Below are 23,237 nucleotides of genomic sequence, written 5' to 3' on the forward strand. Positions count from 1 at the left end.
TTCTGAAGCTTTTAATGTTGTCAGACAAACATGATACTGATGAAGCAGATATAAACTGATAGACTGCATTGTGTCGGTTGGTTAATAAACTGGCTCTGTTTTCTAAAAGGCAATATAAGTAGACACAAACATGCCTCTCTTCCACCCCAGTGTGGAGTCTATGCAAGTCTTGCTTACAATATGCAAACATTAAAACAGTGACATGTTTTCCCTAAACAGCCACTGAAACAATGAGGAGAAGTATACTCAGAAATGAACTAGATGGACAATGAGTTTTAATATTCAAATTCCCAGTAAGATAAATCATTTACAAAACACATATTCATAAAAAAATTAATATTTCTAAAATGTCTGAAAGTACAATTTGCAACCTTAAAAATTACAATATACCCAAAATCAGTGAACAAAAACAGGTGTTCCATCCCTATTACATATAATATATATAATATACCCATGTTCCATCCCTATTTAGCACAAAAAACATGGGTGATCTATATGACTGTATGGTATAAAAAAAAGAATCAGATAAAAATAACGGACTCTTTAGATCACTATTTTTCTTATTTAAAGTAATCAAATGTGTTTTGGGGACTTTTACACTTATGAGTTAATACTTAGTAAAGCAACATACACCAAATATAAACAAAGACTTTAAAGGGGGAATGTGTCGCATCTCTGAGTGTGAATCCCCACATATGTGACTCACAAATGGTGTCCTGCTGATTAATGTCCCACTACAACAGTGACATATGGAAGCTTTGTGTAACATAAATTAAATAAAAAAAAATAATAATTAAAAAACAAAAAATAAAACATAGTTTTAAGGAAGTTCATTACCATCATATCTCAGCTACACTTACTGTGATCCTCATCACGACTCTCTGTCCACACAAATAAAGAAATAAATGAGCTGGCGTTTACACTTTGGCTTAATACATTTCTGCAGCTCGTCTGTTATTCATGCTGTAAAGAGAATTTATTTTTATCATATTGATTTAAAGCCAGTGTCATAGCAAGCTATCTTCAACTAGAGGGCGCTCTAACAATTCTGACAACAAAATTCTTAGGAATGCTTCCATAATCAGGTACTCTGGCTTCCTCCCAAAGACATGCACTTAGTGGGGATAGGTTAATTGGAAACATTGGTTGTCTGTCTCTGTGTGTTAGCCCTGCGACAGACTGGCGACCCCCCTTACCCTGAAAAGGATAAGTGAAGGGGATGGATGGATGTTTCCATCACCTTACTGGATCAGTCCCATGATGGATTAGAGTAGTTCTCACAGAAAAAAGAGGGTCAGACAGACATGGTGTACCTAATAAAGTGTCTAGTAAATGTAAAATATGTAATACTCATCTTTTTATATTTTATCAGTCTGAGGGTGTCCAGTTTATCACCTGCTGCTTTTTCCTAAATATTTCTCAGTAACATTAAAAAGATCAGATTTCAAAACAAACTTTACTTTTTAAATCTTTTTAAACCTAAAAACTGTGCAGAAGCTCCTTTTTAATCAGACCTACTGCAGCTATGTTTCATTTTGACCTCATGGTGGCACTCAGTGGACTATGGATGGGGTCTTCAGTAAATGTCATGAATCCTGAAAATGTTCTTTTTTTACTGTTCATAACAAAGTGTGTTTAAGTCAGTGACTTGAAAAAATCTATTTCATAGTCAGTAGCAGACTGCCTGAAGAGACTGAAGTTTCCTCCTCGTTTTCTGATCCTTTCAGAGGCTCTAGGTTTTGGTTTCAGTCACATCTTTTCTCTGAGCTGCTGAGCACTGAAACTACAAGAGATTCACTGTCAACCTCTAAATCTGACTACTTAAGATTGTTGTAAACATCATCAGCATGTGTCCTCGACACAGACTTTTGTAGAGATGATTCACAGCCAGCCTGATTATTCATGGCGCACTGACCCAGCTGTCTGTGACGGAAAACTGACCTCACTCAGCTGTCAGAGATAAAGGTACAGGTTGGGACACAGGATACATGATATTTAGATTTAAGAAGATCTCCTAAGTCTTCAGTCCATCTTCTTCCACTTACCCTTGTCAGGGACATGGGGGGCTGGAGCCAAACTAGTTACCACAGGGTGAGAGGTGGGGTACACCCTGAACAGGTTGCCAATCTGTCACGGGGTTAACACAGAGACACACAACCTCACATGTGTGGGTAATTTAGAGTGACCAATTAACATAATGCCTCTAACTGCATGTCTTTGGACTGTGGGAGGAAGCCAAAGTGAGAAAACCCACACAAACACAAGTACCGTATGTATGAATGTGTGTGAATGTTACTTAGAAAGCACTTACAAAAATGTGCTTGTGCGAATGGGTGTGAATGAGTGAATGCACATAAAGCGCTTTGAGTGCTCAGAAGAGTAGAAAAGCGCTATATAAGAACCAGTCCATTTACCATTTACAAGGAGAACATGCAAACTCCACACAGAAAGACCCCAGCCAGGTGGTGGAATCAAACTCGGGACTGTCACTGTGCCACCATTCTGCCCCTATTTTACTGTGAGTCAGAATAAAAAGGAAAATAGATTTAAATGCAAGGTTTCATTTTATTGGATTGATACATATATATCAATAAGACAGTGCACATCACTTTCACAACAGCGTTTGTTTTCAAAGACTTTATGGCTTTTCCTATAATACCTGGTGGGCCGGTCTCTAGTCAAAATGGCCAGGTCGATTTTTTTTTTTGTCCCATTCCAGCTCTGCATTGTGGCATGTTCCACTGTGGCAGGCAGGAAGTAGGACCCAAAATGCAGGACGCTCAGACGAGGAAGTAAACTCAAAGAGGCTGCTTTATTGCAGTTGCAATGAAAACACTCAATAAACATTACACTTGCAAAACAAACAAACAAAAAACTAGAAACCTAGGACCACTGAGCACAGAGGAAAACACACGTTATGAGCAGACAACACGACAGACAACAGAAGAAAACACAGAGTTTATATACACAGAGGGAGTGATCAGGGAACAGGAAACAGGAGGGAGACATAGCTGGGATTAATTGGGCATAACAAGATAGGGGAAAGCAAAACTGAATGCAGTGACATGAAACACAGACCTTCAAAGTAAAACAGGAAACACATGGACTGAACTCCAGACATGTAAACTTATCAGACTGCGGAGACAGAACATAGAGACCTGAGACGTGGGACAGAAAGAGAGGCCACAACACACAACACAGATTCATTAAGTAGTTCATTTTGTGCATAATTTTATATTGTTGTTGATAATAAATTAATTAAAGCAACAAAACAACCTGAAGGGCCACTTGGGAGCCGGTTCTCTTAAAAGAGCTGGAATTCCCATCACTACTGACCATGCATGGAGGGTTTCACCCCAAGTCCAGCACCCTGAGGCTGCATGCTAAGCAAAAGAAAAGAGGCCTGGGACTAGTGAGTGTCAGTACCACAGTCCAGGATGGGACAAGAACATCAACGAGTACATCAGGACACAATGTCATTGTTAGACCGCAAGTGTCCTGTGATTACGTGTAAATTTTGTGTAACATGTTTTGTAAAGAAAACAATAAAATAATAATGATAATATAAAATTCAATTAGGCATACAATGAATTGTTTACATCAATAATACTTGTTTTATTAGTCTTTCTATAATCACTTTAATACAATAAAAAAACAATCAGTATTACATGTTTGAACAGATTTTCTATTTATGAGAATTTTCGATCAACTCCTCTGTGACTTTAGTTTTACGTTAAGTAATGAGCCATGAAGCAGAATTCCAAAGATGTAGTATCAGAAGTAGCAGCTAAACTTCATAAAATATACTGCAAGCATATTGCTAAAAATAACTGCACCAGTGTTGTGTTTGACTTTTATCCTGTTTGAATCTGGTGTGTGTGAAACCTGCTCCTGTTCATGGTTTCTGTCATGATTTACACTCTCCTCTGTGTTTGTATGATGGTCCTGTCAAGGTTTGAGTTTCAGTGTTTTTTAAATTGTGGATTTTTCGTGGAAAATGCTCAAACTTTGGGCAATTGATTAATATTTTCTGCTCTTGTAGGTTCAACGTGTTTATTATTGTAGAAATGACTATGAATAATCTTTATTTTAACCCAAATGTAGATGAACCCACGTGTGTCTCTAAACTACACAAAAACAAGTATTTCCAGTTGCTTTAATTAAAAAGAATCAGTAACTGCTAAATTCAAAACAAATAGTTTAAATAGCTACATTGCTGTAACATCTACAGACAACAAAAATTAACCAACCACTATCTAAAAATGGTCTTACTCTGCTGTCGAGCGGCACTGAAGCGCTCCAATAACTGAGGTCAGGCGCAGACAATAAAACGAGTGTGCAGCTCTCGGCCGAACTAAGAATCTGACAGGACAGTAAACTGGTGTAAAGGATGGAGGAATCCCATCATGTTGTACAGTTCATACTCCGTATTTAGAGCAGAGTGTCACAAAAAAGCTGCTGTTTATTTCTAACATTCATTTTAACAATGAAGAACAAATAACAGTTCATGCACTGCACAATGTTCTCTGTGAGATTCACATAGCAGACCTAGCAGGTGTGTCTAAAATTGTGGCCAGTGAGTGTATGCACTGTGTAAAAAGTCACAGATGAATAAGAGCCAGTAGGTGGCAGCAGAAGAGCTTCAGTTTGCTCAACAAGTGATGGTTTTCATCACCTTGAGTCTGGCCTCAGTTTGACTGCCTTCAGCAGGCCTCATGTCCCATCAGTGATATATTAATACATAGTAACATATGAATCTCTGTGTTGCTCTTAAAATGGACGAACAGATAAATACAGTGGTGAGAAATCGTTTTTTCAGCTGAGGCAGCTCTAAGTAAAACCTTTTATTTCTTTTTGTGACTTGGAGAGAGTCTCACACGCATTTGTGACCGCTCGCCTTGATTATTGTAATGGACTTTATATTGGTATTGATCAGGCTTCACTATCACACTTGCAAATGGTCCAGAATGCTGCTGCTCGCCTATTCACAGGGTTACGCAAACGTGAGCACATTACCCCTGTTCTTGCCTCTTTACACCTGTTGCCTGTCCATTTTAGAATTCATTTAAAAATTTTATTTTTTGCTTTTAACGTTTTAAATGGCCTGGCTCCTATTTACCTGTCAGACCTTCTACACCTGTACACTCCACAAAGGTCGCTTAGATCAACTGACCAGTCACCCCTTGCTGTCCCCTTGTTTAGACTGAAACAACTGGGGGACCAAGCTTTTGCTGTTGTGGCCCCCAAATTATGGAATAAACTGCCCCTCCATATTACACTGGCCCCAACACTTGAAATGTTTAAATCACTTTTAAAAACACACTTTTTTTCAAAGGCTTTTTAGGAGTAGTACCAGAGTCAGTTTGTAGTCAGTTTTAGTCAGCTGTTGGTCACTCTTAATCTTTTTATTTTGTTAATTTTATTCATTGTAGATTTTGTCTATTTTATTTATGTTTTAATATTAAATTTTTATCTTCTTTTTCATTTGTGTATTTATTTTATATTTATTTATTTCTCTGCTTAATGTATGGCTTTTAACTGTTATCTCTGTTTATTATTGGAAAGCACTTTAGTCAACAACTTCACTGCTAATATATATATATATATATATATATATATATATATATATATATATATATATGCTGATATTAACTGACCTAGTAAGAGAGAGGCAGCAGCAGGCCTACATATTACTGCATTTAAAGCCTGAGGCCCACAAGTCCCACAAATGAAGTGAGAAGTGCTGACAGTCGTTTTCTGATCAGTGTTTATGTTTTGTTTTTAGAAAAATAATTAATACATAATTGGCTCGGATCGACAATATTATGAATGAAATGTGCCCTGTGGAAGCAGCCAGCTCCCCTCCCCTTTCGACAGATTGTGTGTGAGACTTCAGCACAGCAGCAGCAGCAAGCAGAGTTGGTTATTTGGTGCCGCCTGCTGTCCGTCTCTCCCCTCTCCTCCCTGTACAAGCCAGAGGGATTTGGAGGGGGGGAGGGGGGGGGGGGGTTTATAAATGACTGAAAGAATAATTGGCTCTGTTTTGAGTTTTGTTCAAAAAAGAATGACTTCATATAGGGAAAAATATATATCACATGTGCAGGACACCTTAAACTAGTTTTTTAATTAAGCAGCAAGGCAGAACAAAATCAGGGCTGCATCAAGACACAGGGACTAAACCCCAATTCAACCAGACCCAGAACTGATCCGGAATTAAAACAGGACTACAACAGTTCAAAATCAGGACTATTTAGGATTTAACCAAAACAGAACCAGAATCAGAACTAGATGATAGTAGCACTAAAAATCATCATAGACCTGCACTACACTTATTTTTTAATTCTACCAAAGTCCTCTATTTAGATTGAGAAAAGTTTATATAATTATTTAGCCTTGTTGTACAAACAAGCCTGCATAACTTAATAAATATAGAATTTGAAAAATAACAAACCTAAAAAGAAACACCAGGTACTAGATACATGAGTACCTATGATATGATTACTTTTGGTAAACAACCATTTGACTAACATGTGTGTCTCACCTGCTCTCTCTCCCTCTCTGCTCCTCTCTCTCCCTCTCTGTGCTGACAATCAAGCCAAACACCAACATCATCAAATATACAGTTGAAACCAGATATTTACAAACTCTTCAGATAAAAACACAAACACTTTTTAATTGTAACATCAAATCAGACTAAATGTTTATTTTTTTTAGGTTGATAAATATAAAAAACATATTTGTTAACTTTAATAGTAAAGAGAGAAACTATCTGTATTTCTTAATTGTAAATGGCACCAAACTGTATTCAAAATTGAGCCACACTTAGCTCTACTTTACTCTTTAAAGAGTTTCAGGCAAAGTTACACTAACCCTAGTTTCCTAGCTGACGCTAACAAATGCTAATGTTAGCCTCTGATTTGGGCTGCTAAAGTAAAGACTTTTAGCTAGCTGATCAGCATAGATTAATTTAATCAGCCTGTTAACCACCGTCTGTAGTGGTAATATTATTGAAAGTATAGTTTCACCTCAGCACATTTACAATTATGTCTATTTTGTAGCACATAGAAATGTTTAGGTAATAATTAAAGACACACAATTAAAATAAATAAAGACAATTGATAAGTGTATTTGGTAATACTGAAGCTTAAAGGAATTTGTTCAATTCTAAACTACCATTCGCTTTAATTTTCCGCCAAAATCTCCGGCGTCAACATGAGTCGCTTACCTTGTCCGTCACTTCCGTCCGAGTAAGAATTAAACCTGCAGTGACCGCTGGCGAACACTAGAGGGCAGCCAGTGAGCTCTGTTTGAACCATGCTAAGTTAACTTTGTTGTCTAAATGTTGATGCTGGTTACTGATTCACACTGAAGATTCAATAAGGTTCATTGTCATTACACAAGATATTTACAAAAATACACAGACGGAAAGCAGATATTATTTCTACAGCATCTACAGTGGAATAATAAATTTAAAAAAAAACCAATTAAACAAAACCTAAATAAGGATCATTTTAGGATGTCATGAATGTGGGCTCGAGGCACTTTCCTGTGTTCACTTTGCGCTTTCTCCTACAAAAACAACAAAAACAGGAGAGAGAAACATTGAGTGCAGCTTCAGAGTTAAAAGCACGCTGTGACGGCTGATGTAGTTCAGGTGGGTGTGTCCCTGAACGCAGCAGACTGCCCCTTGCCTCAGACTGCTTTTGGCACGACACCAGATTTACACAAATCGAGTTTCCAGCAGCTTCAGGAGGGTCAGTTGTGAGTTATTCAACAGAAATGTCTCACATCCTTCTTCTTCTTCTTCTGACTTTTGAGACTGTGGAATTAGAAGGTGAGTAGCTAAAAATAAAATTTAAAAAAAAAACTGCTGGCAGTCTGCCAAATGCTGTGACTCACAATTTTTTAGAGCACGTTTTAACAGCTGTTTAAATGTAAACATTAATAGCAGCGTGTTTGCAGTGGGATGGAAACGGGATAGCTTGGGGGAGATTGTTCCAGAGGACCTCTGGTCTTTAGCCGTAACCTATGATTCCACCAAGAGCAATTGATCCCAGTGCTCTCGTGGGAGTATACAGGCGGAGGAAATCTCCGGAGCTGGAGACAGAGATTGTTATTTGCCAGGTCTTTAATCTTGTCTGGAGTTCCCCCACCGCTATCTTACTGGAACTAAAAGAAAAGAAAAGACTGGAAAAATTACATTAACAAAACTGCTGAACTACACAGAGCAGCAGAGTTGAGTATGTGGAGTTAATCTCATTTAAAAACTTGCCACATCTTCTCTAAGTCACAAGGGCTGGCTTCATTCTTCTGTTTTTCTTCTGTCGGTAGATGCTTATGATAAGATACTATAATTAGTCAAGTCGCATCTTGCTGATCTTGTCGTGTTTGTTTTTGGGAGTTTTTTGTCTCCCTCTCAGGGATTAAACCTTTCTCAGGACATACTTCTTGCGTTGTACTTGCACACAGTCAGTGTGCATAAACACGACACAGTAGTTTTAAGTTGTCAGATTGTCAACATATTTAGATTACTGATACATCAGCTACACAAGAAATATGCAGTTATCAGAATTTTTTCCTCCCCTTTGTTTTCCCCAGTATGTTGCGTGCACTATGTTATAGGTATGATGTCACTATGAATTTTTTTATAACATATCAAAAGTTTACTGGTGTAATTGCAGACATTTCTTCATGAACCCAGAAAATGACCTCATGTGTTACAACTCTATCACATCTTATTGCATTTGGCGTCATAGCTCCCAGACATAGGTTTATAGTTTGTTCATACAAGTGTAACATCAGCGTATGTGCAAGTAATCTGTCAGGTCCACAATATTGTACTTTTGTTTTCTGCAGTGGTAGAAATGAAACCATTAAGTTGGAAGGAAGCAAAGAAAAGGAAACTCTTAATTTAGGCTCTACCAATCCTCATTTTCCTGTAAAGGAACTGAGTGTGCCACGTGAAATAAAAGAGACTTCACAACCTGTTCGCTAATCCGTGACCTTTCTCTTGCTTTGTACACACTCCTCATGTTTGTTATTTGATCCTGCACTCTCACTATTTACACTTTATACTTGCCCAGTTGGCATGGCATACCCACAATTTCAATGTGCATGTCCAATGAGAATAAAGGTCTATTCTATTTTATTTTATTCTTATTTACAAATCTGTGTCATTGTGGGTTCTTAGCTACACATGTGGTAACAGTCAACATAGTTGAGCGATTCAGAACAGCATGAGGAAATTAATGTGCTATTTTAAGGAAATATTCTTTTAAAATAGCCACAAAGTCTAATCCATAACACTTGGTACCATATGATGAAAATCTGGTTTTCCTAGAGAAGAGCTTGTTACTCAAGGCATTTCAAGATTTCAAGAAAGTTTTTGATCCCTTGAGGTGATCTTAAATAACCCAGACAGACACAAACAAACATCGAGTGCTGTAATCTAAGTCGGTAGCTTTTGCTGCCTCTTTTCTGTAAATGAACACATGGGTAGGTTAATAACCACTGAGGAGGATGAGTTTGCTTTTATTCTTTTCTCTTCTTGTGCATTCACACGAGCAGGTGACGCATGCACATTTATGGAGGACGCTTTCCCCAACAAGCAACAGAAAAGTAGGCCCATAACAGCCTCTGGCCTACATCTATCAAGGACATTTGTCACTGTGTGTGAAAGTGCATCATCAAGAGGAAATTAAAAAAAAAAAAAAGCAGATTTCTCTTTGGTCCCTGGCCTTGTTTTGGAAATATGTCGAGCTGCAGGAATCCATTACTTTGATTAATCCACTGATGTTTTTTTAAGACTTCCTCGATCCAAATAGTTTCTGTCAGATGTCTCTAGATATGCTCGTCTACTGAAAAAAAAAGACCTGTACAGGAGGAGTTACACCAGCATTTCTACACAATATGTCGTAAAGAAATGGAGCGCAACATCTTATCAATGTTTGTTCTTTTTGTCTTTGGTCACACAGAGATAAAAGTGAGGCCTAGACAAGATGTCACTCTTCACTGTCAGGATCCCAGGGGTGTAAATATCACCCTGTTAGAGTGGAGCATACCTGAGATTAAGTCAGACGGATACGTCTTCTTCTACCGAAACCGGCGCTCATATGAAAGCTACCAGCACGAGCGTTTTAAAGGCCGAGTGGAGCTGGCAGACCCGTCTATGAAAAACGGAGACGTTTCTGTGATTCTCAAGAACGTCAACATCAACGATACAGGAACATATGAGTGTCGGATTATAACCAGTGATCTCAGCAGCGGTCAGAGAGTTCAGAGTGAGTCCAGGCAGTCCATCGACCTCACAGTCATAGACTCTGGTGAGTTGAGAGGTTCACTTTACTACTTATTCTTCTTCTGACTTGTAGGGACATGCAGAGCCAAAGTGCAGCCCTCGCTGCACTGCTAAGCACAAAAGAGCTTTTTGTGTCTGTGAACTGTGATGCTGGCTTTTTGCACCCCCACAGATGTTCTCTGAGGGAAGCATTGTCTGTCCATGCGTGGTAAAAACAGAAGACCATGCTTGTTATTTTCCACCATTTGATTTCAAAAACAAAAGAAAAGGAAAAAGAGACACAAAAAGCCCCAACTTTTGCCACTGCAGAGGATTTATTTATCTTTTTTGGTCTACTTTCCACGAACTTGACGTGGTTTGAAAGATCACTGCAGTCTGCAGTTAACATGATCTTTCTACTTGTGTTACGTGACATATGCTGATGCTTCCTGCAGTGGCGTGTGAGTGGTGATAAATCTGATCTGACGTAGTTGTTTATTGGCCCCGTTTTATTTTCATTCAGACATCTGTTATTGCTCATTTTCCTGTGTGTGATTATACCAGCCGAGTGCATTTTACTTCTTTGACTGTCTTAGAGTTTTGAAGGTGGTGGCGCAGTGAACCGAGAAAAAGGCAAAGAGCTGATAGCCAGAGGCTCTGAGGCTCTGAGGCTGACACAGATGGGTGGCCTTTTGTTGTGGGCAGTCTGAGGTACACCTGTGCACTACTCATGATGTCAGATCAGCATCCTGATGTGGCACACCTGTGAGGTGGGATGGATTATCTCAATATAGCAGATGTGCCCACTACCACACATTTGGACTGATTTGTGACCACTGTTTGGGAGGGATGGTTATATTGTGTATCTGGAATGAATTTTAGGTCTCTACGTCCATCCCATGGGGAATGGGAGCAGTAACACAGGTGTTGCGTTTATATTTTTGTTCAGTGTATAATGCAGAAAAATATGCATGATATGACTGGATCATAGTTGTTGTAGCATTAATATGTGCATCCTTTTAATGTATAAAATGGAAATTTTATTCAGTTATGCTGCTCGGTGGTTTTATCTATATTAATCCAGCAATATATATCAGTAGACTTACAACTAAAAGTGTAAAATAATGAACTAAAGTTTCAGATTTCATGTGGTGCAGTGTCACCCTGCACTCTGCTCTTTGGGTGCACCCCTGCTTTTTTTCTTTCTGTGAGGAAAATGTATTTCAATTCAATTCAATTTTATTTATATAGCGCCAAATCACAACAAAAGTCGCCTCAAGGCGCTTCATAGATACAGAGAAAAACCCAACAATCATATGACCCCCTATGAGCAAGCACTTTGGCGACAGTGGGAAGGAAAAACTCCCTTTTAACAGGAAGAAACCTCCGGCAGAACCAGGCTCAGGGAGGGGCGGCCATCTGCTGCGACCGGTTGGGGTGAGAGAAGGAAGACAGGATAAAAGACATGCTGTGGAAGAGAGACAGAGGTTAATAACAGATATGATTCAATGCAGAGAGGTCTATTAACACATAGTGAGTGAGAAAGGTGACTGGAAAGGAAAAACTCAATGCATGATGGGAATCCCCCAACAGCCTATGTCTATTGCAGCATAACTAAGGGAGGATTCAGGGTCACCTGGTCCAGCCCTAACTATATGCTTTAGCAAAAAGGAAAGTTTTAAGCCTTATCTTAAAAGTAGAGATAGTGTCTGTCTCCTGAATCCAAACTGGAAGCTGGTTCCACAGAAGAGGGGCCTGAAAACTGAAGAATTTAGAAGTGTATATATTTATATTTAAGTTTATATTTCGTTCTGTTGCTTGCTGTTGAGGGTTTTTTTTTTTTAAAGGTACCTTTAAGGTACTTTACCTAATACACATGCAAGTGTTTGAGAGAAAAAATAAAAGCGTTGGTTTCTGAAACATGAGCACAGTGATGTGCTCAGTGTTTATGATCCAAGCGCCTGCCGATACTTTTATTACTTTTCTGACAGTTACGTCACTGTTGGACGTTATGACCTCTGCTAACTGCCAGGCGTATTTCAGTGTAAAAGAAATGCTGTCAGCATACCTCAGGCCTCTCACCTGTTTTGTTTTTGTTTTTCTCTTCAGGAGATTCGACTGTAGAACACAAGGACACGCATGATTTAATTATCATTATTGTTGCAGTTGTAAGTTGTCTTATTGTTGGCGTTTGTGTTGCAGTATTTTTCATCCGAAAATGGAAATCATCAACACGCGGCAACTCTTATGAACATCCACCTGAAATGTTAAACAGTTGATCTGAAATGTTTGAGACGATGTGTGAAGCATTGTTATTTAGCAAGCAGACAGCATAAACAGAGCGTCTGTTGACAGCACTCAACTCACAGCAACAAGGGTTCGATGCACCGCTCCTCTGATCTTGAGTCACATTCGGGAGTCATTTTCTCCCAACAACCATTAAAAGTAACATTACATCAATACTGTGGCTGCAACAAGCTTTTTATAGACTTTAAATCTGTTTATTTTTCTTCTTTTTTCTTTTAAGTTTAACTTTATTCTGTGCATTTTTCTGCAGAGCTTGATTTTACCGTGAGAACAGCAGGTGAGCGTAGTGGAGCTTTTAGCAGGTAGAGAGGTGGAGGAGACAGACGTAGAGTAGATCAGTTTATGTAAGCTCTGATTAGACGGGGCATTAAGATGGGGCCACAGTAGCACGGTTAGCAAGTTCTCTCAGTGAGTTAAGCACTTTATTAACTTTAAGTTTTTATTTTGCACTTTTAAACACTTGATTTATTTCTGTTTGTGGCAACTGCAGCCAATCAGCCACCTTCCTGCTTTCTGTCCATCGCCCCCATTAGATAGAAATAATGACTCAATGTAATCTAATATGTGATTATAGTATACCCATGATATTTATTTAAAAAAACATACAAACCATTATCATAATGGTTTTATTGTGTTATTATGTGAGTTGTGGAAAGTTCTGAGTTGGATCTGTAAATATCAGAAACCTTATTTAAACTCAGCTGATCTCACGTTCAGATCTCCACCTCGGGCGTGGCTGTTTTTAGACTTCCATCATGACATCTTGTTCTTGTTCCTCTGTGCAAAATACACAGTTGATCTTTCAGCGTTTTTCATTTTCAGGACTTCACATGAGCATTAATCTGGTGAATAGAGAGGATTTTCAATCTGAAGATGTTTTAACACAATCTGAGTCAGTTGGTGCTTTCAGCCCTGACAGTTTGGCTCGTTTCCTGTTCTGATGCCTCAGGATCTCGTCCTTTCTCCTGATCTGCATCCTCGCCTGTTGTGCTGCCTGAAGGTGTTGAAACTCATCAGTACACTGCTCAGTCGTGAAGTTCCGGTTGGTTTAAAATCTAATTTGTTTGTCGTTTGTACGTTTGAGGTGTGTGGTGAGGCTGCAGAGCGCTCTGTGGCAGAGGTCAGAGAGGAACTTCCTCTGAGATCTAAAAGCAGCAGCTGCTCTGAAAACAGTCCAGAGGTTTCTGATTTTTATCGATCCGTTCTCAGGCCTTTTCAGAATTTATGTCTTTGACTAGTGTACTCAATGTCAATGTTTCACTTGTTGTTTTTTGTTTTGTTACCCACCACTGATCACACCACCGTCAGTAAAAATGTTGTGGATCCAATCTGACTCTGAGTGATGAGCTGAGTCCATTGTAAATATCCACTGTCATACAAAGGATATTTGAAGATCAAAAGGGGACAGTGCAATGAGCAAAATAAAAGTGGAAGAAGATGGACGGATGTTCAAAACTAAAACCTGAATAAATGAAAGTGAGCAGGACACGAGGTCGTATCAGGAATTTGAAGGAAGATCGAGGTATGAAAGCCTGTGGAGGGAAATGGAGCCTCACTCTGTTTTTTGTTATGTTTTCTTATGTTATGTGGCTCAAATTAGGAGATGATACATATTTTCTGTGTATTCGTATGTATGCATTTGAACATGTTCATTTCTCTGTACCATGTTTTTATATTTCTCCTTTGTTTGTTGTGACATAATTTTATGATATTTATTGTTGTTGATCTGATCACAGAAATAAAATGAGAGCCTCACGCATCACAAGTAACAGAGTGAAGGGTTTGTTTGTTTGGTCTTATTTCCTCTGGGGCCTTTTTTCTCTGATTGAAGTAAAAATGGGGAAATTATGTCATTAACTTGAGCCTGTTTACATCTGTGCATTTCCTCGTCCTTCATTTAAGTCTGAGTAACTCTGTAATTCTCTGTGTTTTGTCCTAAATACTTTCCTGCAAAAATTACTTTCTTAGTTAATGTAGAAGTCCAGCATTCAAATATGTTTAGATTTCCATTTGACAAACTAAAAAACGAGTTCAATCAGCAAAGTCAAGAAGAAAAGTATTTCCTCTAACAGTGACTGGTACTGTTTTTGGGCTGTCGCAGGGATGGCTGCAGCTCATTTCAGATCCTCTTGGGTTATTTCCTCTCATGATTAAAAGTACACTCTGTTTACAGAAACACAACACAGTGTAAATATTAACCCTCCAGACTTAAACTGTCACTCAGTAACTCTTTTTTTTATTTTTTATTTATTTCCAGAGCTAGCAAAGCTTTTTAAAACCTTATTTTGGGCAAAGTCAGCAATTATTTTGAAAACACTTGATGTCAGGTTTGTACATGTGGTTTTTATGTCTTGGGGATAATGTCCTGTATATAATAACTACCAAAACAGCTTTTCATGAAAGCTGCAGACGTGGTGCCCCAGATGAGTCTATCCTCTGGAGATGACGGCTTAGTTTCACTTTGTCCCGTTCAAAAGATCGTGACTTCCAGCACCTTCAACACTCCCTCACATCCAGACTTTAAAGGATCCATTAAGGTCTGTTTTTATCTTTCTTTTTCCAACAGGAACTGGTTTCATGTATTTATTTATTTTCTCTGTCATCATAAAGTCATGCTGGTAGTGGTGAATCTTCAGCGTCTGCTATTCGCGCGGTGCCCTTTGCTTCCATAATATAAAAAGAAAAACAGCTGACTGTCAGTCACCTTGTTTTGAACAGTCAGAAGCCACGAGTGCAGCTCGTGAACTCGGTCATAACCGCAGGCAGAGCTCAGGGGACGTGTAGTGCAGTGACTTGTAGATAAACATTTATGATAAGGTGGGGACTGGTGGAGTGTGACTTTTCACTTCGGGAAACTGAAATGAGGCAGAAGGAGACTCCTCTGTGCACAGCCTGTAAATAATCGACTCAGCACAGCACAAACACTACTGGTCAGAAATTTGATTTAATTAATTTCATGACATCATCATTCCAGAGTTAAAGCAGGAATAATTTAGAGGGTGAAGCTGCACATTTTCTCCTCCTGCGCTGTTTCACTAATGTTCTTTGTGGATGTTTCCTGTTTGACAAAAACAGCCACATAAACAACTGCACGACCCCCCAGAATCAGATCATCAGATTGTTGCTGTACTTTCTTTGGTTTCAGCTGGTGCTGTGAACAGGATGCGGCCAGAATAAATAATTAAACTAAACCTATGGACACTGTGTGTGTGTGTGTGTGTGTGTGTGTGTGTGTGTGTGTGTGTGTGTGTGTGCGTGCAGGAGAGCCCCTGAACATGAACATCTGTTTCTTCCCCCTGAGTTTTAAACTTGGAGCAAAACAGAAACAGGCCTTGTAGTGAGCAGTGATGGTGGTAAAGTGGCTGTGCTCATGAGGGGAAGAGAGATGTGCTGCCACCTGTTGGCTGTAGTTTGTCACTGAAGCTTTAATTAAACATTAGATTTTATTCTCATGAATTAATTAACTTTGAAACATATTCTTTAAAAAATGTTTTTCACATGTCAGAAATAAATATCAAAAACACTCTTGGGGCTTTATTATGTACACTGTTACACCTGTCCGATTACTTTTTTCAAGTAACGAGTAAAGTCAGGGATTACTATTGCAAAAACGGTAATTAGATTACCGTTACTTTCCCGTAAGCACGCTGCTTTACTGCGTTACTAAAACCATGATTTTTTTTTTTGCGAGAATGTCTCATGACAGTGACGTAAGCGAGTGCGATGTTCGTGGCAACAGCTGTGTGCAGATCAACAATGGATAATGTATCAAGTGCGGGAGAGAGTATGAGCGTGCAGCGTTTAAAGCGTGGAAGTACTGACCTTACTTTGAGTTTGATTCCATAAAAAGTGACAAAAACATAAGTGTCGGTTGTGCGTGGGAAGAAAACTTCTTTTTACAGTGAAAAAAAACCCCTAAACTTCCAAGCAAGCACCGAGTGCACTAGGACCTAAATTCACAGACAAACTCGCAGATTCTTCAACTGACCGTAAACCTCCGCCTACCCTGCTCCTGCTTTACAGGTGAAAATAGAGCAACAGGACTGCTGAGTCTTTGACTTTATTTATTTTCTGCCGTGTTTCACTTGCATCTATTTGAAAGACTGAGTGTAAACACAAAAAATATTTTATTTTATGTGCTGGAATGTGCAGAAAATAGGTTTAAATGTTAAACAAATTTATTCAAGTCAGAGAATGTTGCATATAATTAAATTTTTTGCTTGATGCATAAAGTTAAAAGATTAAAACTGATGAAACAAGTTTTAAAAAGAGACTTTTCCATTTGATTACATTTTGTATGATGGATTATGCAGAAAAAGTAGAATTGGGCTGAAAGCTCTATCGCTTTATCACCTATTCAGGTTGTAAATCGTGTTTTTAAAAAGTAACTAAGTAATTAATTACTTTTGAAAATAAGAAATCAGTAAAGTAACGGGATTACTTTTTTGGGGAAGTAATCAGTAATTAGTTACTGATTACTTTTTTCAAGTAACTTGACCAACACTGCACATCAATAGCGCCAACACATAATTTTCATTTTAAGCAGCTGCACACGTGAGTCTTAGTTCCTGTGCAGTGTGTGCTGAGGTCGTAAACATCTGTGACGTCATTTAGTGTTAGACAGTCTGGAGACGTCGCTGGTTCAATAACTTCAGACTTCTTCAGACCAGCAGAGGTGAGAGTCACAACTGAAGTGCTCAGGAGCAAGTTTCTATAAAGATGGACCAGCAGCTCAGTGCTGTGATCAAACCGAGCTCTGATGCTGCCCTCTACTGGCAATGAGGTGAACTCCACCTCTCAGCAGAAACACACTTTTCCTGATGGGAACGCAGAACCAGTTCTAGATTAGTCACCAGCACTGGATCCATGGAGAAAGAGGATTAGTCCCAAATCTACAGGATGTTAACTCAGAAGAATTTTGCTTTAAATTATAACTGGATATGAAGTGTATATAAAGGCCTTTGTAGAGCCACGTGAACCATTTGTCCCTTTATATTCTCCTCCTAGTGTCAAAGATCTGTCACTTTAAACACCAAAGTGTTTCTCGCCATGTTGTTGACCTCATACTGATTTACTTTGACTGTAATCCTCTGAATACTGCACCTTTCACCACATCCAGTGGCAGGAGGTGGAGGTCATTTAGAGATGGTGTAACAGCTGACCTGAGAGCCAATTAGAGCACAACATGAACATGATGTGAATCTCTCGTTCCAACACATTTGTTTGAGATGTGGAGACTGTGGAGGCGACCTGAGTACAGTGAACTCATCGTCATGGTCAAGAAACCAGCTGGAGATGCATGAAGGACGTTTTTGTCACATTAGTGGAAAGAAAACATCAAAATCAGTGTGATGTGTGAAACATGTGAATGAGGTTTTCTGTGTTTCCATGTCTGCACATCAGAGCATGATTTATATCACATCAGTTAAATCCTTTGTTCTTTCTCTCTGTAGTCATAAACAACCAGCTTAACAAATTAAAACATAAATGTGTTTTACAACATTTATAACAGCTGTTTTGTTTATAAACTTTGACAGTTTATGGGATTTATTCTTAATATTTTTTGTAAAATTGTCTGAAATCTGCAAGAAAAAAAAACATGGATTACTTTGATTCCAGCTTCAGATTTATTTACAACAACAATCATATCAACAGGAACTTTATTTACAGTAGAAACATTTGAAGCACAAACTCTTTGTTTGGGAAAAGTTCCTTTACAGATAAATACAAAGCTCAGCATGATTGTTGGTCAGACGTTGAGGAGTTAAAGACAAAACTTCTAATTTGGATCATTTTTATACAACTTTAAAAAAAATAATCATTAATTATTGGAAATGTAAAAATAAAATGTGAAAATGTTTGCTGGACTGTTTGTCTGTGTACGGTTTTTACTAAGCTAACTACCTTTAAATTAGTAAACTCCCACCGTAAGGGTGTGTTTTAACTGATGAAACTGTGTCGTACTCTGATTGCTGCCTTTTATAAGTTTTATTGCACAAGCATAAACTAACACCAGTACAGTAACCGTGCCTTTACAGAAGCCAGGTAATCAACTGAAAGACACAAAATAAAACAACCACACAACATTAACAAAGCAACACTATTAATGACAGTACAGTTTAGTAATAGTCATATTTATAGCTTTAACGTGTTACTTAGTTAACACAGAAACTCACCAGCTCGGCTTCATCAGTCATAATAGCAATATGAATGAAAAGAAGATCCGGCAGGTAGGATCTATGAGCGGCTGTTGACACGTACCATCCCAGACTTGGATAAATCACTCCGTCTTAAATAAATTTGTCATTTAAAGAAAATATGAGTCTGGCTGATAATAAATCACAACAAACAAATTGGCATGTTAGTAATATGGAAAAATCCACACAGTCTGTTTTTTGCACCAAAGAAAACAATTTGAAGAAATCTGTGAAAATTGTCTTTTGGCACTTGCTGGTGTTACAGTTCAGCTCGTTTGTCTTACATGATTGGAAAAAAATAACACAAGAACACTCTCTCAAAAACCGAGGCAAAAGGCAGAGGCAGGAGGGACAGCCTACACAGTCTGCTCAAATCAAAGAGTCCCCCACGAGCGAAGAATCCTCAGCCTTTTGTATTCCTAGGTAAACGCAGGCAGCCGCGTCATTGGTCCGCTGCATTCGAGGATCCCGCAGCAGCCAATGGCTCCGATCTGCATGCAGTTGGGCGGGCATAGGTCCCTGGCCAGCCAATCACCTGTGAGTCCTGGCACACTTGAATTTCCATACAGGAAGGCGGGCTGTAGATCAGGTGGCCGCTAACCAGAAGGTCGGTGGTTCGATCCCAGGCTGCTCCAGTCTGCATGCCAAATATCCTTGGGCAAGATACTAACCCTGTGTTGCTCTCCGATGCATCCATTGGAGTGTGAATGTGTATGAATGTTAGATTGAGCACTTAAGAGACTGGAAGAAGTGCTCGTGTGAATGAATTTGTTGTATAAAGCGCTTTGAGTGCTCAGAGTCGAAAAGCGAGGACATGAAAATTAATTTCAGGATATCCTCAACTGTTCTCTGGGAGACTCAGATCAGCTGGAAAAACTGAAACATTTCAAACATGCTGAATTTTAACTGGAGGCTGGTATGAACCCTGTTTGTTTGGTTTAACTTTTCTGTAAATCAGAAAACCACCACCAACAACAACAACAGCAGCAACAATAGCCCCAACAGCACGGACAACTTTCAGTCCAACAGATCCAGCCTCCTTCCCTCCATCCTCCTTCCCTCCATCCTCTGTGTCTCCTCCTGTCTGACCTGCAGGTGAGAAACAGGTGTGAGGTGTCAGCTGTCAGGTAGGTGATGAGTGAAGAACAGAACAGAATCCATTTCCTCTTCAAACTGCTGTCAGACATTATCTACTGCACTCTGATCACATCACTCAGACCAGCTGCTTTCTACAAAGTCTCATCAACAACATCTTTAGAAACAAACATCAACAAGCAGGAAGCAGCTTCACCTCTGATCACACACACACTCAACTCTACTCACTCACCTGGAGGATCAACAACTCTCAGTGTGAAGTTGCAGAAAGATTCCCACAAGCGTGTTTCTTTCATGGAGACATGACACTCGTATGTTCCAGTGTCATTGATCGTCATATTCGTCATCCTCAGAGACAGGTCTCCATCCTTCATCTGTCTGTCCTGCAGATCCACCCGGTTCTTGAAAGATGGATGCTGGTTATTGGTATCAATGCGCTTTTGCCGATACAAAAACACAGTTTTATTTCCCAGGTCAGGTCTGCTACACTCTACAGCTGTGATTGTGTTGTTGTTTGGAGCTCGACACGTCACAGTGATGTTCTGTCCAGACACAGCTGGGATTTCTTTCTGGACTGAAAGAAGAAACAGCACAGATCAGAGAGGTTAAAGGTTAAAATGCAACTAGTCTCTTGTACAGCAGCCAAGCAGAGTGAAGATCAGTGAGAGATCCCTGGTTTCCATTTTATCATGTTTGAATCAATCAAACACAATCATCAGACCTGTTAGGCCAGGTTGTGTCATTAAATAAAATAAAAATGTGTTTTTCACAGATTAGAGGAAAAGAAGCAGACATTCGTTTTTTTGCAAACATAACTTTGAACAGTATTCATTCTCTTCTAATTATGTTTGAAATTTTAAAAAAAATGCATTTTAAAAAAGTGATTTTTATTATATAAATTTTTTTTAAATAGTTCAATTTGAAATGTTAAAATTGTGGACTCTAGCTCGTCAAACCTCTGCATTAATGTTTCTCTGTGTCCAGGTCATTGTAGAGCCGGGCTCTGTACAAACACTGTGCCTGATCATAAATGCATCCTGACTGCAGTAAGACTGTCCACAAACATCCTTCCTGATTTCACCATCAGTGTCAGATAGATGCAGGTGACAGGGCTGACTACACTTCACACAGCAGGCCCACTGAACCTCATACAGGCTGCCTGTGGACCTGAGGCAGCGGTCCGAGAAGTCATTCTGATACTTCTTTGACATTTTGAATCCATGGCCTGGGAAGCATGTGTAGTTGATGCACTGTAATGTAACAGTTCTCCAGTGACTCTCTCTGTCACTCCTATCAAAGAGTCTCAGGGCAACATTAATACAAGAAAGATTTTTTGAGAACAACATCAAAATTTCCACATTAAAGTCCAAATTATATTTCAAGGTCCAAGGCTATCCATGACTCCACGCTGATGTTTTTTCCTCAAACTTGTTAATGGATAATACAAAGCAAAGCAGCACGTTCGGTACATGTTAGAGTCTCTGCGTGTTGTGGTAAACACGGACACACAGCGTGGGGAGGTCGTGTTTCAGCCCTGGTTATAGAGCTGGTGAAGAGAGTAAAGACGGCGGGGCCACAGCCTGGTTTGTGTGCTGTGGAGTCGGCCCTGTAGGGCGGACTGTACACAGTGCTGCACGTTTGTGTAACGCTGGATTGTGCTGCAGAAGAGGCTGCAAGAGGTTAACTTTACTTTATGTTCAACGTGATAGTACGTGTTTAAAAAAACTAATAACAAACATCGACAGGAAAAACATACTAAGAAGCTGCGACACCTCAATGTACAAAAATAGGAAAATACTTCCTAAACAATTCCCAAATCTGCCACAAGATGGCGATCCAGGACAAGGAATAAAAGCATTGCTGCTCAGCCATGCCTCCACCGTGACTATGGTTCATTAACCACATCACACAGTAATGTTCAAAGTACTAATCAAATAATCAGCCGTGTCTGAAAGTAATTACTAATTATAATTAGAAGCCTTTTATAAAACTATGGAACGACACTGTAGAGCATCTACACCTTCAGATGCAAAGACAAAAATGAAGTCTATAAGCAGCAACCAGCAAACTCAGTGATGTCGTATTCTGCATTCACAACACAAGCAACGTGGCGAGCACAAAAAAGGTGTGAGGGCTGTGTGTGCTCCACTCCTGGCCCTGCAGTTTGGTCTGTTCGTCTGTGGGCAACTCTGGCTCTGCTGTTGTCGGCCCGCGAGCCAGCTGTGAAGGAGGGTGAAGTTATAACTTATAAAGAGCTGAAGGGAACCTGAATCTGTTTGATCCTTGATGTTTTGACTGCATTGTTTTTGTTCCTACTAAATAACCTCCAAAAATGACTGAAGCTTTTATACAGAAGACATCACACCCAGCACGTTTACAACCTGTGGCCATCACACCACAAACATTGCTAAGTTTCTTACTGCTACATGACCGGGAATCCTAAAATTCATCATCATTTTCTGCAGAGAGGGAAAAAAAATCTCCACCTTACATTCTCCTTCATTTACATGTTACATGGATTCATTTTGGATGGAGGAGAAACAAACCAAGCAAAAATGGAAACTCCCAGGAAAAGAAGCTATAGTTTTGGGAAGTTTTATATCCTTGTTGTTAGTTCAGAGGTTCTTTCAGAAAATTGCTGTGGAAATGTTAAAGTTTGATTACTTCATATAAGAAGAGACAAAACGAAGCCCAAATCTCAGCAGACCCTGTTTTCGTTTATCCCTGCCCTTGGCTGTAATCCAGGGTTTCTGGATGGGGACGACTCAGATAAACTTCACTACAGTGATGTTCTCAGCAGGTACGTGATGCAGTGCAAAAATGACAGCAGTTAACGAGGCTCTGACGTTTAAATCAACCACACACAATATGAGCAAACAGTGCTCCAGTTGTGAGTGTGCCTCCTCGAGTTTTAATACACTTCTTTAGTGGCTTGGTTGTTCTCCTGAGTGATTTGTGCGCCGCGGTGAAGCCAGCCGACCTTTTATCCGCCGCGAACATTAAGCGTCACGGTAGGACTTTTTCTCCTTGCCGATCGCTAGCATAGGTGTGCTACGAAAATGCGACACCGTGTCGAAACGCCTGTTTTGAGCTTCTTATCCGAACATGTTCTCCCGTACCAGAGCACTGCACATGTTAATGGCATTATATTGATTCCAACTTCAGGTTTCCTGGATTAAAATCTGTCATGATGTCAAAGTAATCCGTATAACCGACATGCTAACGTTAGCGTGACGTGTCGCTTTGCCGTCGTTAGCGCGGCAAGTAGCCGTGCTTTGAGCGAAGCGAATGTCTTCCGTTTTCTGAAGTTTCAGTCGAAAAACGATGTCCAGTAAGTCACGGTGACTCTAACAGTAATTACT

At 39.4% G+C, this 23,237-nt stretch overlaps 2 protein-coding genes across 3 annotated transcripts in view; one reads left to right on the forward strand and one right to left on the reverse strand.

Annotated features, from left to right (window-relative positions):
- Window positions 1–7,654: 7,654 nt before the first annotated feature.
- LOC309695674 (V-set and immunoglobulin domain-containing protein 1-like) lies at window positions 7,655–14,348 on the forward strand. The gene is made up of 3 exons (XM_082516473.1): window positions 7,655–7,834; window positions 9,975–10,322; window positions 12,386–14,348. The coding sequence occupies exons 1-3, from the start codon at window positions 7,780–7,782 to the stop codon at window positions 12,553–12,555; spliced, it is 573 nt and encodes a 190-aa protein (XP_082372599.1). The 5' UTR covers window positions 7,655–7,779; the 3' UTR covers window positions 12,556–14,348.
- Window positions 14,349–18,199: 3,851 nt separating this feature from the next.
- LOC309695753 (uncharacterized protein) overlaps window positions 18,200–23,237 on the reverse strand; it is a 199,567-nt gene continuing 194,529 nt past the window's right edge. The window contains exons 2-3 of one of the 2 annotated variants that reach the window (XM_082516618.1): window positions 20,108–20,449; window positions 18,200–19,869 (exon numbers count right to left, since the gene is read on the reverse strand). In XM_082516618.1, the coding sequence (XP_082372744.1) occupies window positions 19,667–19,869; window positions 20,108–20,449 (545 nt within the window). In that variant the 3' untranslated portion in view covers window positions 18,200–19,666. The remainder of the gene's footprint in view (window positions 19,870–20,107; window positions 20,450–23,237) is intronic. The other variant, XR_014273218.1, reaches the window with a different exon arrangement.

The sequence above is a fragment of the Aulonocara stuartgranti genome (genome assembly GCF_965226115.1).
Source record: "Aulonocara stuartgranti genome assembly, chromosome: 3".
NCBI lineage: Eukaryota > Metazoa > Chordata > Actinopteri > Cichliformes > Cichlidae > Aulonocara > Aulonocara stuartgranti.

What these genes read in the sequence shown, in the direction of transcription:
- LOC309695674 (XM_082516473.1), top strand. Translation starts at nt 7,780, where the DNA reads ATGTCTCACATCCTTCTTCTTCTTCTTCTGACTTTTGAGACTGTGGAA. An exon ending in TGAGACTGTGGAATTAGAAG is followed by an intron (nt 7,835 to 9,974) that starts GTGAGTAGCTAA and finishes TTGGTCACACAG; the next exon opens with AGATAAAAGTGAGGCCTAGA. An exon ending in CCTCACAGTCATAGACTCTG is followed by an intron (nt 10,323 to 12,385) that starts GTGAGTTGAGAG and finishes TTTTCTCTTCAG; the next exon opens with GAGATTCGACTGTAGAACAC.